The following is a 15605-nucleotide window of genomic DNA, read 5'->3' as shown; positions in this document are numbered from 1 at the left end:
TGTTAGTATAGAAAGTACATTAGTACATTTAGCACATTAGACTTGTATAACACTGTCGCCCTAATTTTTGGATTTTAGCATGGATTGTATTAAAGTGGGCTTTGTGGAATTGTAACTGGGAGGAACTCGAAATAAAAAATGATGTGGGTTTTGGAAGAGCAGCAAAACAGAGTGCTTATGGTTCTGGAAAAGAGTCTCATCAATACACTGATAACCAGATGCTTTCTTTTTTGCCAGATACTTGCAGTCTTTGTTTTTGCTTGGTGCTGGAAGAATTTTAGTGACACCATAACTTTATAGATAGGCTATTGGTGTACCAAGAGATTGTACATTACAAATGGTAATGATTGGAGGCCACTGATTAGGCCAGTGGTTGTTAGGCTGCAGGGTTCAGTTTTTAACATCTCAACATAAAATTGCTGAGTAACGTTATTTGGGGAAATATAGTGTGCCGATTACACCCAGCTCTGTTTCTCATTTTTTACAATTTTAACGCGGGGAAGGCTGTAAAAGAGCTGAAGCAATCTCATGCCAATAGCTGACTGCATGAAGGCTAATAAATTGAAATGCAGTCTTGACAAGGCAGGCTCTTTTGGTAGGTGGTTTGGCTCACCAAGGAGGTTGTTTCTAACTTCTAGATGTGGTTACAGTTTGCCTGAAGTACCTTGCTTGTTTGGAAGTCAGGGATGTTTGGGTGGAAACTTTTCCAGTGTTTTTATTTTATGTTGCTGATGAGCTTACACAGTGAACGGATGCTATTTGCAATTATTAAGGAAGCTTGACAGTTTTCAAAACCATAAACCAACTGGGGGATTGAGGTTTGAAGCCTTCTGGAATAGGATTATTCACACACATGCACAAGGAGGCCTATGATAAGTCCATGGGTTATTTTGAAGTATTAATCACCCATTATTATTTTTAGCCATCTGGGATGACCCAGGTTATCTTCTGGGATGAAAAGTCGTGAGTTACCATATTTTTCGCCCCATAGGATGCACCTAGTTTTTTTTGGGGGGGGAATAAAGGGGAAAAAAATTATTTTCCCCCAGGCACGGGGCTGGCGCGGGGGAAGCCCGAGCTTCCCCAGAACAGCCTGCTATCCACAAGCCTAGGGAGCCGCGCCAGAGAGGCTTGCAGAGAGCTGGGTGAAGCCCAGGAGCGCTCTTTAGTGCGCCCCAGGCTTCGGAGTGCAGGCAGCTCTGCGCAACCCTTCGGAGCCCAGCGCGGCTGCGCGCCGGGCTCCTGAGGGTTGCGCAGGGCTTCGTGAAGCCTGGAGAGCAAGAGGGGTCGGTGCACACTGACCCCTCTCGCTTTCCAGGCTTCAGTGAAAGCCTGTATTCGCCCCATAGGATGCACACACATTTCCCCTTCATTTTTGAAGGGGGAAAAGTGTTTCCTATTGGGCAAAAAATACGGTACTTGCCTGTGGTTGCATTGGCAATTGTTGGCAGGGAGGGAATTTTATGTGACAGTGTCCTACATGGAAATGAAGCTAGGGGTCAGACACAGTGCTCAGGCACCCCACAGTGTCAGCTTCCTACGTGGCAGATTTATACCGTAGATTCTGGCGTATAAGACGACTTTTTAACCCTGGAAAAGGTTAAAAAGTCGGGGGTCGTCTTATACGCCGGGTATGGGCGGCACGGAGCGGAGCCTCACTCCCACTGCTGCTGTGGCGGCTCTGAAGCAGCACCAGCCAGTGGCGGGCTTCGCTCCGGGAGAAAGCCGCCCAGCGCAGAGCCTGTCCCCCGCTGCTTCAGAAGCAGCGGGAGGCAGGCTCCGCTCCACGCCAAGCGGCTTTCTCCCAGCGCAGAGCTGCCCAGCGTAGCCAATTTGGGGGGTCGTCTAATGCGCCAGAATCTATAGTACATTTTGGGATGGGCCAAGTCATTGAAAAGCCTCAGTCCATAGGTGGTGGTGTACCGTAGAAAATTTCTGGTAGCAGACTCCACCACAAGGAGGCAGAGTATGGGTATCTGTTTGCTTTACACTACACTCTAGTCTTAGCCAAGCCCTGCTTTTCCAAAGCCAGAAGGGTTAGAAACTTGCCACCCTGAGCTGAATAAGAATATGAAAGCCATATGCAAGAGTAGATTGTACAGATGCCCCCCCACACTTATGCAGGGGTCACATTCTGGACCCCTGTGGGTATAGGTGAAGTCACATTAAATGGGGAGCACCCACTAGAACCCTCTAAATGCCTATTTTCCCTGCTGTCTCCAGTCCAGACCAAAATATCTAGAGTTGAAGCTCTGACACCTGCTGGAGGATGCACAGGAAAGCAGGAGCGAGTTGTAACTGACCACAAATAAATGGCTTAACATTTGTGCATGCCCTGACTACAACTGTGATTCTAAAGTCAGCTGAGAGATTATTTCAGAGGTTGTTATCTCAGGGTTGCCCCCCTATGATTTTTTCCTGCTGTTGTCCCAATTTGTATACATAAAAAGGAGTCTTGCTTTGCCATTTCTCACTTCTTGGCTTATTTGTATCTGACTTAATCTTTTTATGAAATTGTGGACTCCAGATTTTGGACATAAGAGCCCAGCTGCTGTCTATATCAGTAGTCTTCCAACAACTTCAGATACAGGATTAAACCCACCTGTAATGTTCAAAATGTTTTGCATGTTTGCATTTTGATTAGAAGAGGTGATGTTAGGTTGTATCTGGACAAGTTTCTTCCTAAGGCTGATGGATTTCCACTTCACGCGGCCAAATTTTGTGCCTTCCACTGTAACAATTTCCAGAGGGGTCTCCTCTGCTTCCCCCAGTACTGTAATTTGTTTAATTTGCCTTTATTCGGGTTAGAATAGATTAGAAACAAAATTAAATCTTTACTCTTCCTGGTTCCCCACATCCATTAAGTATATATTATTGATAAAACAATTGTAGATAAATTCAGGTAGTATAGATCTTCGGAGGAGGGGTTCAAACCTGGCGTCCAAAGGCAGGCCTCTCTAAAACCACAGAATTGTAGAGCGGTGGAAGGGATCTTGAGGGTCATCTAGGCCAGCCCCCCCCTGCAGGAATATCAGCTAAAGCATGCATGACATTCTGGCCCTCTTCTCAGAAGCAGCCTTACACAGCATTTCTTTGATTCAAATTGCCCCCAATCTTCGCTACTATTTAATTAGAAAATAATTGGCAATGGATGACTTATGATGTGGTGCTGGGGCAGCTCATTGGGACCAGTCTTGTTAGGACATAGATTTATTAATTTTGTGGCTGCATGAGACAGCTTTGATACATGCACAAATATTAACTTTAAGCTTATGTAGGTATAGGAGAAAACATGATCATAGGGACCACCTCTAGGCTTGTTTTTAGTATTACATCTCTGTATTATGTCAATCAACATTTGATGATCTTCTACCGGTCAACAATAGAAAGTGTCCTTTCATACTGCATCACAGTGTGGTACGCTGGTTTGACATCAACTGATAGGAAGTGCCTACAGAGGGTGGTGAATACAGCACAAGATATTATGGGCTGTCCCATGAATCCGCTGGATGAAATAACAGAAGAAGGTTGCCTCAGGAGAGTGCGGAAAATTCTCAGGGATGATTCACACCCTGGCCGGCACTTTCTTGATTTCCTGCCCTCGGGCAGAAGATACAGAAGGATTAGTTGCACCAACAGGGTAAAGAACAACTATCCGTGGCCTGTTGGGCCACTGAATGAAAAGATAACAACAGGGCAACTGAGTTTCAGGTTTGGTGGGTGTGCGTCAGTAAACGAGGGGAATTAAGACTTTGGTGGGTGTGCATCAGTAAACGAGGGGAATTAAGCTGAGTGGGGGGGGGGCTTGGGTAATCTCACTGTACAGTGGTACCTCGTGTTACAGATGCTTCAGGTTACAGACGCTTCACGTTACAGACTCCGCTAACCCAGAAATAGTACCTCGGGTTAAGAACTTAGCTTCAGGATGAGAACAGAAATTGTGCTCCGGCGGCGCGGCAGCAGCAGGAGGCCCCATTAGCTAAAGTGATGCTTCAGGTTAACAACAGTTTCAGGTTAAGAATGGACCTCCAGAATGAATTAAGTTCTTAACCCAAGGTACCACTGTATACAAGTTGTACAAGTGACAATAAAGTATTTCCATTTCAATTATGCTGGACATAAGTAATTTATTTAGAAGTATTAACCATTACAGTGGAACCTCTACTTACAACCATAATCCATTCTGGAGATCTGGTCATAACTAGAAACATACATAAGTAGAGGCACACTTTTCCATAGAAAGTAATGTAAAAGTTCATTGATCCGCTTTAGACAATGAAAAACACCCCCTAAAACAGCAATTTAACATGGATTTTACTGTCTAACGAGACCATGGATCCATAAAATGAAGGCAATAATGTACTGTACTATAAAATAAATAAGACAGTACTTTATCGTAGATGAAGAATATTAACTTTTTTTCTTACATGCACTTAGGGTGAGTGGGTTTACTTGGCTACAAGCTGGGGGTGGGGCAAGGGTCAGTAAAGAGCTGATTCACTTCGTCCAGGTTCACTTTTTTTCCTTGCCAGGCCGGGTTCTTCTCTGGACTTCCTCAGGTTAGTTCCTCAGTGGGGTTTGGGGCTGCAGTGCGGCACCTCTTCCGCAGCTTCGGGGGTGGGATGGGGGCCCCCTCCCCGGCAGCAGAGGCCTCAGCGCTGCTCTGCAGCCGGCCAGGTGAGCTCCGGGCTGCTGGCAAGGCCTCTGTTTGTATCCAGGGGAAAGTTCATAAGTTGAAGCACCTACTGAAGGTCGTAATGTAAGAGTCGTACGTAAGTCGAGGTTCCACTGTCTTGGCCTCCACAGTCACCTACAGACTCGTTGTTAAAACCATGTTTATGGAAGACAATCTTACTCAGCTATGAGTGATTGCCAAAGAAGAATTTTAACTAGAGCTGTCAGGTTTCTGGAACAGAAAATGGGTACAAAGAGTCAGAGAACATTATGTACTTAGACGTCAAGCACTTTCATGAAAAGTAGATGGAAATTATTTTTTTCTGCTCCTCCCAGTCACATTCTCAGCATATTTTTTCTGCTTCTTCCTCCTTCCAACTCCCCCCACCAACAACTTGGATCTTTTCAGAACAACCTTCCAAAACCAGACCTATAATTAATTGAATTCAACACAGATTCCCTTTTCATATTGACAAAAGTACCAAAACTGCAACTAAAGTCCTGAAATATTTTGTGGTTTTCTGTCTTAGGAATTCCTATCAGTTTGTACTGAAAATGTCTCACATAGTCCCTCTGCCTCATTGGATAAGTCCAAATGAAAGAAAGTAATCTGTGTGGTTTCGATAATATCCTTGTATTACTTAATAATAATAATTAATAATAATAATTCTTTTCTAAATCTGATGTCTTTGCGTCAAGTCCGTTTTCATCTGACTGCTAATCAAATTTTTTGCTTTCTTTTTATTTTTTCCCCTTTCTTGTATTTTATACAGTTCTCTTTCTCTACATGTGGAGTAATTTTTTATTTAATAATATATATATATATATAAACCTAAATGAAGGAAAGCAAACAAACTTAGCAGATAATAACAGTAATTATATGGAAATGTGATAATAATATTGAAATGAATAAACTGCTTAATGCGCTAAGATTTTTATTATTTGCAGCTTCACAATGAAACTCAAGGACATCTTTTTGCCTCTTTCCTTTTTCTAACTCTGTCTTTTAAGTTCCCAAAACCCTGCCCCTTACAGGATATCACTTCTACAGATGTGTTACTACAGATCCAATGAAAAGCTTCGCCACCACAAGACCTGCAACAACAACAGACACCAAAGTTTTTTAAGTGGCCACACCAATTTCTTTCAAAGGGGCAGTGGGGCTGACAAAGGGGGGAGGAGTTGAATTGCATGGACATTTTCTCACTTTTGAACCTCAAGACCGTGCTCCAGGATTGAAAAGATACATACGTAAAAGATCACAATTATCTCAAGATATGCAACTGATATTTAATTAGTTTGTTGTGTATTATGTGTTATTATGTAGGAATGTTGAAATGTGTTTGACAAGGGGGGGGGCAATTATTGTGTGTGCTGTAATTGTTTTTATGTTTAATGTATACTGTCTTATCGCTTACACCCCAAGTATTTTCATGGAGGATTCTCATATATTACATGCTTTCCGATAGAGCAGCTGATGATCATATTTGCTTGTCCCACCTGACACTCTGCAGTGTGCCAACCTTCTGTACCCATTTTTTATTTATTTATTTATTTTAATTTTGTCACAATTTTTTATTATTATTATTATTCAAAGGACACAAACAGGGATTTGTTTTTTCTATACACGAAGTTCCCAGAAAGAAATTACTTTTTTACTATTTCTTTCTTTCTTTGCACTCACTCTCTTTCTGTTCCAGAAAACTATTTTGAATCCCTTCTATGACTTCTCTGTAGCTCTTGCAGATTCAATACTGTCTTTAAGTAGCATTTATTCTGTATTTATTTATTAACCTCAGTTTTCCCGTATAGCTGTGAAATTAATCTAACCACAACCAAGTATTATTCTTGGAACCATATTTTATCAGGTAGTTTTGAAGCAACACTATTATTATTTGGGATGTTTTGATTAGAATGCGAAATGGAAATGAGTGTAGATCATGTCCCAATTTTTATTTATTTATTTGAGGACACGTCCACCATACGTGGAATAAGGTTCCTTCTCTTTGTTTACATCTCCAACACATTATTTTTTTTAATTTTTTAATTTTCTAACATCTGCATATCATTTTCACATAGTTTCCCCCCCAGATTACACACAGCGAATCTTAAGGTTTCCCCCCATAATTGCTCTCATTTTTTCATCTCAATTGGACAACCAAATTGTGTGCTTACTCTTCTCTACCGAATTTTAATTTTACCAAGGAGAAGCTTCAGGATCCATGAAAGCTCAGATAACAAGAAAAGTGTATATGCCTTGATTTAGCAGGAATGATCGCTTATAGAGTTAAATTAACTAGTTTGGACAGGTGCCCTTTTAAGAATGGTTGTTTTAACAGATTGCTTTGGAAAGTTGAGAACCATGGGCATATATAAATACAAATTGGACTCAGTTTGAATTGGGCAAGTGTATCCAGGCTGCAATTAGCTTTTTGGTCCTTAAGACAAGTGAGAAACTTCCCATGAGTGCAAGACCAGAGCCTATAATAATAAAATCCCATAGAAAGGCCAAGGCAAAGAGATTTCTACAGGATGGGAATTTCAAAAGTCTTTATAAGCCCTTGCACAGCATTTTTCTGGGTCCTCCTCCTCTCCTGCGTGTGAGGGGAGCACCCTGTTGCAACAGATCAATAAAGATCAGGCTTCCTAGCTGCTTTGCTTCTCAATATTCTCTGGTTGGCCTCTGTTATTTTCTCCTACCAATAGGGAACCTACGTAAGGACTCCATATGGGCTCTTGGATACCCCAGAAGGGAAAAGGGCAATTTTTTATTTACAACAAGACAGATGCATGACAGCCATTAGCTTGGTGGCCAGCCGGGCCTCCTGGGGGAATGAGTTCTTTAACTATCAAGGCGGCTGGATTCCTCCCCAGGCCTTGAAGAGGCTCCTGGACTCTTGGCTGCCAACAAATGGGGAGCCTTAAGCGCAAGGGCAGCTGTGCAACAGAAACCCCCGTCGGGCTGCGGGAAGGCTTGCCAGGTCTGCGTCACTTTCCACCGGGCTCGAGGCTGCGCGAAGCAGGAGAGCGGCGCCGCCCGGTCGGCTTGGCTTTCCGCTCGGGGGCGGGGCGGGGCGGGGCGGCGGGGCCAGGAAAAGCGCCGCGCGCGCCCGAGCCGCCAGTTTCCGCGCAGCAGCGTCGCCCAGCTTCGGACGTGCGGAGGAGACCAGCGAGCGAGGAGCGAGGAGCGAGCGATGGCTTCGTGGCGGTGGCTGGTGGCGTGCGGCGCCCTCCTGCTCTGCGCCGCGCCGGGCACGGGCCAGCAGCGGCCGCCCCTGCTGGGGGGCGTGCAGGAGGCGTCGGTGGAGGAGGAGGGCGCGCGGCGGGCGCTGCAGTTCGCCATGAACGAGTACAACCGGGGCAGCAACGACAAGTACGCCAGCCGCGTGGCCGAGGTGGTCCGGGTCAGGAAGCAAGTGAGTGTGCTGGGCGGCGGGTCGGACTGGAGTCCAGCCCGAGTCCCCCAAGAAGCAGCCCATGAAGCCTCTTCATTCGGCCCGTTGCGCGGAGCTGCTTTCTCGGGCGCGGGATCCCGAAGGTCTTTTCTTGCACGCGCAGTATCTCTTTGGCTTTCTGATCTTCCCTGGTCAGGCGGCGGCGAAGGGGTCCCCGCTCTCAAGGCAAGGCAGGCCTTGGTTTCTTGCCCAGGGAGGAGAGCTTTCTGTTTCCCTGGGACTGGGCGGCGAGAGGAGCCCCCAGGAAGAATCGCCGCCGCCGCCGCCGCCGCCGCCTGGGAAGCTGCCTGCCCCTTAAGAGGTCGAGCTGAGAGGCAAGCAGGCGGCCTGCCAGGCGGCGGCAGGGCTCTTCTCTCCTCTCTCCCGCCTCCGCTCCTTTCGCTCCTGTGTTGTTAGCCGCAGCTCGCTGCATATAAATATTCTGAATGTTTACAAGTGCACATGGGACTAAACCTGTGCGCTCCAGGCTGCCAGTAAAGGCACAAGGGCAGGACCAAGGCGAGCAGTTGGCAGCCTGACCTGTGAGCAGAGCAGAGCAGAGCAGCTGGCTCCTTCCAGGCGGTGGGGCTCAGATCCAGCTTGACTCCCGCCCCCCCCCCCGCAGGATTCCGGGGGAGGTCAGTCTCTCCTGCTTACATAGTCAGCAGCCAAGACCATGGCTGCTTGTTGGTGACTGGAACAGCCTTGACCTAGGACAAGTTTGTTTTTAATGTTTGTGTAATTGATTTAAAAGAATAAAGGTCATATTTCCTAGTTGCCTAGATCCAGGTTTGGGGGCAACTATATTCTTGCTGAGCAAGCCCCAGCAGACTTTTAAAATCAAACAACATGAAGCAAAATAAAGCATGGAAATATTGGCGGTTAGACCTCCCCTTACTTCCCCTTTGGCATAAAAAAAGCCCACACATTTAGTAAGTTAAAAATGTTTTGTTTTCAAACTCTTCAAAGTTCAGTTTTATGTGCTTTTCCGTGCAGCAGAAAAAAGGCAGGCAGTTTAACTTAGTTTCAGCCCTGATGTCCTTTTGGGTTGGATTCATATGCTGAAGGATAATAAAGAAAGGCTTTGGTAACCCTTCCTCCCAAGCTGAGGGGGCTTGACCTAGGTATGCTTGGCAGGACAAAGAGCGCTTCCCTGATTCCTTTCCTCCAATATTGCTTAATTCAGATATGCTGCTTACAGTTTTTGGGTGTAATTCAGCAGGAATTCAGCAGGAATCTGGGCTGTCCAAGCGCCCTTGAAAATTTCAGCAAATTGGGGCTGCAAAAGGTCACATGAGTTGGTCTTTCTTCCATCTTTACACTGATAGCAGACGTGTAACGTGTGTCCAGATGCATTCTGTTAACCAGAGCTGTACTGAGTTAAGAACCTAAGAAGAGCCTCTGCTGGATCAGGCCCATGGCCCATCTAGTCCAGCATCCTGTTCTCACAGTGGCCGACCAGATGCCCCAAAGAGAAGCCCTCAAGCAGGGCCAGGGGGAAAGAGCATCTCCTCACTGGCAATTCCCAGCAACTGGCATTCAGTGGAAGTTCTGCCACTTCTGCACAGCTGTGTCCTTTGATGCAGTTTGATTGACAGCTAGTTGGTTGCCATGACAAATGACAGCACTGTCAAAATAAAAGGAAGACTGGCCTGAGACATCAGTATCCTGCAGAGCCAGGCCTCTTTACATTTCCTATTGCTATTCGTGTCTGGCTGGTCAGTACTATAATCTTTAGGGCTCAGCCAGCAGTTTCTCTTCCCCCAAGCTTGACTTCCTCTTCTCTTTTTAACTAAAAGATGCAAACATTTCCTGAAATTTAAGGAAGTAGCTTTCTCTAATTTGTTTGCATCTTGAAACAAGTGGTGGTATCTTGATTTTCTAGGGTTCAAGTCAGCTATGCAAGCATGCAGTATAGCTACCTAGGCTGGCATGATTCTGTGGGGGAATTAAAAATTTGAATCCCTGTGGACCCACATGTGTGGGTGAACAACAAAGTAATCGGTTGGGTGCCTAGATTCAAAATGCAGGGCTAGAATACAGGTTGTTAGAACCTTCTTATCCCTTTTACAATTCTCCCCTCTTTCTACTCCTGTTGCAAGGAACAGACCACATAAAGCTAAGCAAGTTTAAAATGCTTTACTTACAAGGTCAGACTTCAAAGGTCTGATACCTTCATTGTTCCATGCAGCTGCAAGAAGAACAGAGGCAGAATACTCTTGGGTAGGAAAATCAGAATATACTGTACTTCCAGATACATGCTCCAATCTTGGGAGCGACCTTAGCCACATCCTCCCTGGTGGGTTACATGTCTTAGAGGGAGAGAGAGAAGGTAGAAGAAGTGTCACTTACTCATGGAGGTAAGAGAGTATGACCTAGCTGAGTCTATGAATCTTAACCCTGCGGTCTTAACTCCTTCATGCACTAACTAGAACCCATGCATAGTTATGTTTGGCTGCAATTTCCCTCAGATTTAAGGGGTGCCATTCCTTGCAGACAGCACACCAGAACCTGGCTTTTCTTGCTGCTTTCAGCATAAAATGTGCAGAATCATGTGAACTCCAGAATCAACAAGAAACCTAATGATTGAACTATTGAGTTGGCTCAGTTCTCCCATCCTTGTGTCGGGCATTAAAAAGACATTAAATCAATCCCCAAATGCACTCCAAATCTCTAAGAAGCTTGACTTTTTATGTAGTTTATAGAGTAGAATTTTCTCCCGGGTAGTCTTAACGCAGACCAATCCCTCCAAAAGTTTTTCTTAAAGCCATCTATGCCAATAGCTGTCACCACATCTTATGAGAGTGACTTGCGTTAACCAAAGCCTTTTAACGTTAAGGGATGCATTCAGCATGCTTTGCCCTCCCATCATGGAGATGTGTCGCCTTAAGGTTAAGGGTCTGCTATTGGTGCCTCTGTTGGATATGGTCTGTGTGTAGGGTGGGGGTCACTATAACCTCCTGTCTTTTCCCCTTGCAAAGCAGGGGTGAGCCTGAAGCCATGCAGCTCCATAAAGGCCTGGATTTGGACCTCTCTTCTTGTTCCTTGATGTTATAGTAAGGCCAGTTGTCAGCTCTTTGACATAAAGAAATAACCCAAATGTCTATGACGCAGGCAGATTTATAGCTCCTCTCTAAAAGGAAAGGCCAAGCACAGGCAGCTCCTGTGTGCCTCTCACTGTTTTCCAGGGGGGCAGCCTTGGACACTGGTCACAGATGAATCCCAGCCTGTCTTTTGTGATTAGAAAAGGCATCGGGTCTCGTGCAATATATTGAATATTCTCTCTAGTAAAGGAGCCATTTCCCACATCTTACAGATTGTCTCTGGAGTCCTTTATTTTTTCGATGTTAAAGTTGGGCGAACAACTTGTCCGAAGTCAGTAGCCGATGTTGAGAACTGTGCATTCCATGAAGCACCAGAGCTGGCAAAGGTATGTAGCAGAAACAAGGACATTGCTTAACAGTGCTGAATACAATAATTGGCAGTAAAAATGTCCCTCATTATGAAGGTACTTGTGCAGCACTGTTTTGAACTTGGAAGTGAATGGTTGCTTAAAAAGAAGAAGGAAAGAAAGGCGGTGCTTGGGGATATCCTTGTGGTGGGAACTAAATCTGAGGAACCTAGTTTTTTGGGGAAAATACATTTTCTCTCTAAACAGTCTGCTTGACTGTTTTTACAGGGTCTACCCTGTAAAACTCAGTAAACATGTAAAACGTTGCCTTCTTTCTCCTAGTTCCACTCTGGATTATGTTGTTTTGGGGATCAGTTCTGATAATGTTTTCCTTAGATGTTCAGTTCTAGGTTATGGGCATGAATAATGTACCAGGAAATTCTCTTGCTGAAGCCACCCTATAATGAACTGGAGCTGTGCAAGAGCTCCAAAAAATATCTGTGGGGCTGATAAAGGGATTAGCCTGTTTTATCCCCAGTAGCCCTGTGAGGGCCAGTTGAGACAGGATCTTAAATGTGTCTTTGCATTTTGTGTGCTGCTTTTTTAAAAACAATGTAAGTGGGGTGGGGTTGATAATGCCATCAGAGCAGACAGATACTAAGAATATTCTTCTGAAGCAGCAATGGAGGTATTTTTCTACAAAGCAAATATTGGCTTTGGAAAGCATTTTATCAGGATGGCAGCTGGATGGGGGAGAAAGGCTCTAATCCCATTAATGATTAGCCTCACTCCAGTTTGAAACATCTGCACAATGGATGCAAAGACACACTTAGTTTGGCTTTGAGAGTTAAGGAGTTGCCTAAGGCTTCCCATAAACTTTCTTGGCTAAGTAAAGATTTTAATGTGGGTTTCTCTTCTCCACCACTTCAGAGCCTGGTCCTTGTAGCCCAGTCCTGTGCATATTCACTCTGCACATCTGAACCTCGGTGCAACCCATTTACTTGCTTCCTCCATCAATGTGCAGAGGATTCCCCTAAATATGAGGACTGAAGTGCAGCCTGCTTTCTCTGGTTTGGTGCAGGGGGGGTGTCTGTGGAGTAGAGAATGGTTTTCTTGTGTTTTCACACCACAATAAACATCTTGCATTCATTCATTATAGCAACTAGAGCACAAAGAATTACCAAAATTGGCTGATTACAAAGAAAAGCAAAAAAAAGGGGGGGGGGAGAAAATCTTTAGCAACCACCAACAAATGACTCAGGAGCCAAAAAGAGTAAAACGCCTGGGTTTTCCAGCAGCCTCTGTTCAACACACAAAGAAGCCCTTGTGTTTTCTGTTTGGGGGTGCTGTTGCCTAGTCAAAGAACTCAAAACAGTTGCTTGGTGACTTGGAAGACTTCTAGCTGAGCACAGCACAAAAAGCCTTTTTGTCCTTAACTAGTTCAAGTTACCTTTTCAGTAGTTTTGCAGCATCAGCAGTGCCTGTCTGTGCAACTATCTAAACTTCGTTATACAAGTTCTCCCCCCCCAAAAAAGAAAAGAAAAGTGAAAAGAAGCACTTGTCTTATTCCAGTTAGCTATTCTTAGCTCCTCCATGATTCCAGGGGGGATTTCCTTCCAAGTAAATACACTTACGGTATGTTTCTTGTAATAACAGCCAGCAGCTTTGGGCTGTCACATAATTGCGTAGTATTGCACATTTTAACATTTTTCATGTAGTAAAGCTTAAAATGGTACCAAACCTAGTACAAGTGTATGTGGCCTGATTCAGCTGAAGTTCAGCGCTTTGGCCCCATTAATGTCAGGACTGTATCTGAGACTGTATTCTCCCATTGGGGTAGAGCAATGGGATCTCCATGAGCTGAACGGAAGTCTCCCTGAAAGGCAGTTTTCAGTCTTCTGTCACACTCTGGCATAACAAGCAAGGGAGCTTAGGATGGGGTGATACAGCTGCAGGCTTCATTCCCAGGGCCGCCACAGGAGCCTTTCTACTTTTCCTCAGATGGAGGAATGATTGGCATTTCTTCTGACTGGGAAAATGTACTTGGGATCAAGGTTGTGGGAAAGAAAAATCTTCAGTCAGGTGCTCTTCTCTGGTGGGAAACCTCAGGGGGTCATCTGGCTATAATTTATCTCCATTCCAGAATGCCCAAGAAACCGGGAATGCCAATAAGGGGCTGAGCCTATACAGACAAGGACCCATTAAGTGACGTGGGGCGAGTCATTGGGCTACATGGTCTGGGGGACAGCTGAAGAGAGACAAATTGTATCTGACCCCTAACCCCCCCCCCCGGCGCCATTCTGCGCTTCCCACTGACTCTTCCCTCTAGGAGAAAATGATAACCATTCAAATTTATGGCAACATGGCATGAGGTTGTCCCTTTTGATGAGGAGACCATGAGAGTGGCTCTGTCCATTTGGGTCCTCAAGAAGGGCAGGCCTTCTCTTCACTTACCTTGCTTGTTGTAACGCTGAGCACTTTTATTGTTTGTATTGTCCACCTGTGCTTACCCCACAGCCAAAAGGGTCAGTTTATGCTCACATGTTTGCATTTACTGTGATTTACTATGTACATTTACTGTACATTTACTATGCTTGTGTACTGCATAACAAGTTGAGAGTGAAGCAGACTCGCATTACAACACATATTGTCTCAAAACTCCTTGTAGAACTGTGGATAAATGAGTGTGCAAGCGGCATTGCTGTCAGTAGCAGATCTATCCTGTTGTGGACCTGCATGTATGGAAAGAGCTCAGTGAATGTTGTTGGTGTTTGGGGTGGGGAGGGGGTCTCTCTTGGTGCACAACAAGGGATTTGTTGTATCCCTAATGATTGAAAACACAGAAACATGCATGTCCCGCTGCTAAACAGAGAGACATGAATTCATGTTTCACAGAGGGACTAAAGATGGCACATGTATAACTTCTGTGCTGACACAGGATGCAATGCACTGGAAAGGTCCCCTATGAAATCTCCCTTTATTACAGTAAAGATTGTGCAGCAATATTTTCCAGTGTTTTGTGCCCATGCAATCTACGCTATGTCTTCTTAGGCTGCTGTAAAACAAGGAGCACAACATAGACCAAGTTAACATTTAATTCCCTTTAAGGGACTACAGGTGCAATCCTGCACACCCTTACTTGGAAGTTAGTCTCATTAAACCCAGTAAAAATTTACTGCTCAGCACACAAACAGAAGCGCTTCACTTTAGCTGGGCTATGTCCAACATAAGGATGTTTATTGGGGGTTGGGGAGAGAACTATCACTAGGATGCTTATAGCATTAACATTAACTTTTAATTAGTAATGTTCTGATTTACTATGGATGCAGTTCATATTAGTCATATTAATGGGCTTTCTCTCTCTCATTCCCTGCTTGTAGCATGTGACTTGCAACTTTCAGGTGTATTCTGTTCCTTGGACAAACCACATCAGCCTGAAGAGAAACAATTGCACCTAAACGCCTGTTTGCTTCATCATAGCTGTTCTGGTGGTCTTCTCCAGATTCAAGAAGAGCAATAATCCAGATGTATTCTCAAGCAAATGTTACTAACTCTGAAATTCTGATGCAAGCAAATCATGTAGTTTTCCTTTAAAATGTATTTTCTAAACTTTTTCTTTGTGATTTATCATGAGGTTTGTAATCAGTGTTTTCATGCTGGATTAGTATGAAAAATAGAAACATACCTTGTCAGAGACTGAGGTTTATAAAAGATTTGTGTCCCATATATATTCATTGCTAAGAATAAAGTACCATTATTCAGTACTGGCTCATGTGATTACTAACAGTGGAAAAAAACACAAATCATAGCTTTTGTCATATTTTCTGAGCATCTGTTCAGGCCCTACTCTCGCCACCAGTTGATCAGCCCTATTCAAGACCACCTGACTGAATTGTGATGCCTCTGGAGATTAGAGTTTTCAGCCTTAGGAATTGCAGACCCAGTAGTTTTGCCAGGTTGGTTCTTGGGATGCCAGAATGAAATAATACGCAGGACCATGTTTCCATGTGGGTAAAGCCCACTGAGTTCTAGAGACTTAGGGACTATACACACACCTCAGCTTCAAGTGGATCGCAAACCTCTTGCACCTTCATTAATTCCCCCTC

General features: G+C 44.5%; 1 protein-coding gene across 1 annotated transcript; it reads left to right on the top strand.

The window, feature by feature from the left end:
• The first annotated feature begins 7834 nt into the window (after window positions 1–7834).
• On the top strand, window positions 7835–15263 carry LOC309374376 (cystatin-like). Its single transcript, XM_081919208.1, has 3 exons — window positions 7835–8090; window positions 11425–11538; window positions 14880–15263. Exons 1-3 carry the CDS (start codon window positions 7869–7871, stop codon window positions 14955–14957), a joined length of 414 nt encoding a protein of 137 aa, XP_081775334.1. The 5' UTR covers window positions 7835–7868; the 3' UTR covers window positions 14958–15263.
• Window positions 15264–15605: the final 342 nt, after the last annotated feature.

This window comes from Podarcis melisellensis, assembly GCF_964234715.1.
Source record: "Podarcis melisellensis genome assembly, chromosome: 7".
Classification (NCBI taxonomy): domain Eukaryota; kingdom Metazoa; phylum Chordata; class Lepidosauria; order Squamata; family Lacertidae; genus Podarcis; species Podarcis melisellensis.
The sequence above is the reverse complement of the archived record's forward strand: the minus strand, read 5'-3'. Positions and strand labels throughout refer to the sequence as shown.

Bases quoted from the DNA above. Each gene is read 5' to 3' on its own strand.
- LOC309374376 (XM_081919208.1), top strand. From the start codon at position 7,869: ATGGCTTCGTGGCGGTGGCTGGTGGCGTGCGGCGCCCTCCTGCTCTGC. The intron at 8,091-11,424 runs GTGAGTGTGCTG...CACATCTTACAG, and splicing joins TGGTCCGGGTCAGGAAGCAA to ATTGTCTCTGGAGTCCTTTA. The intron at 11,539-14,879 runs GTATGTAGCAGA...CCCTGCTTGTAG, and splicing joins AAGCACCAGAGCTGGCAAAG to CATGTGACTTGCAACTTTCA.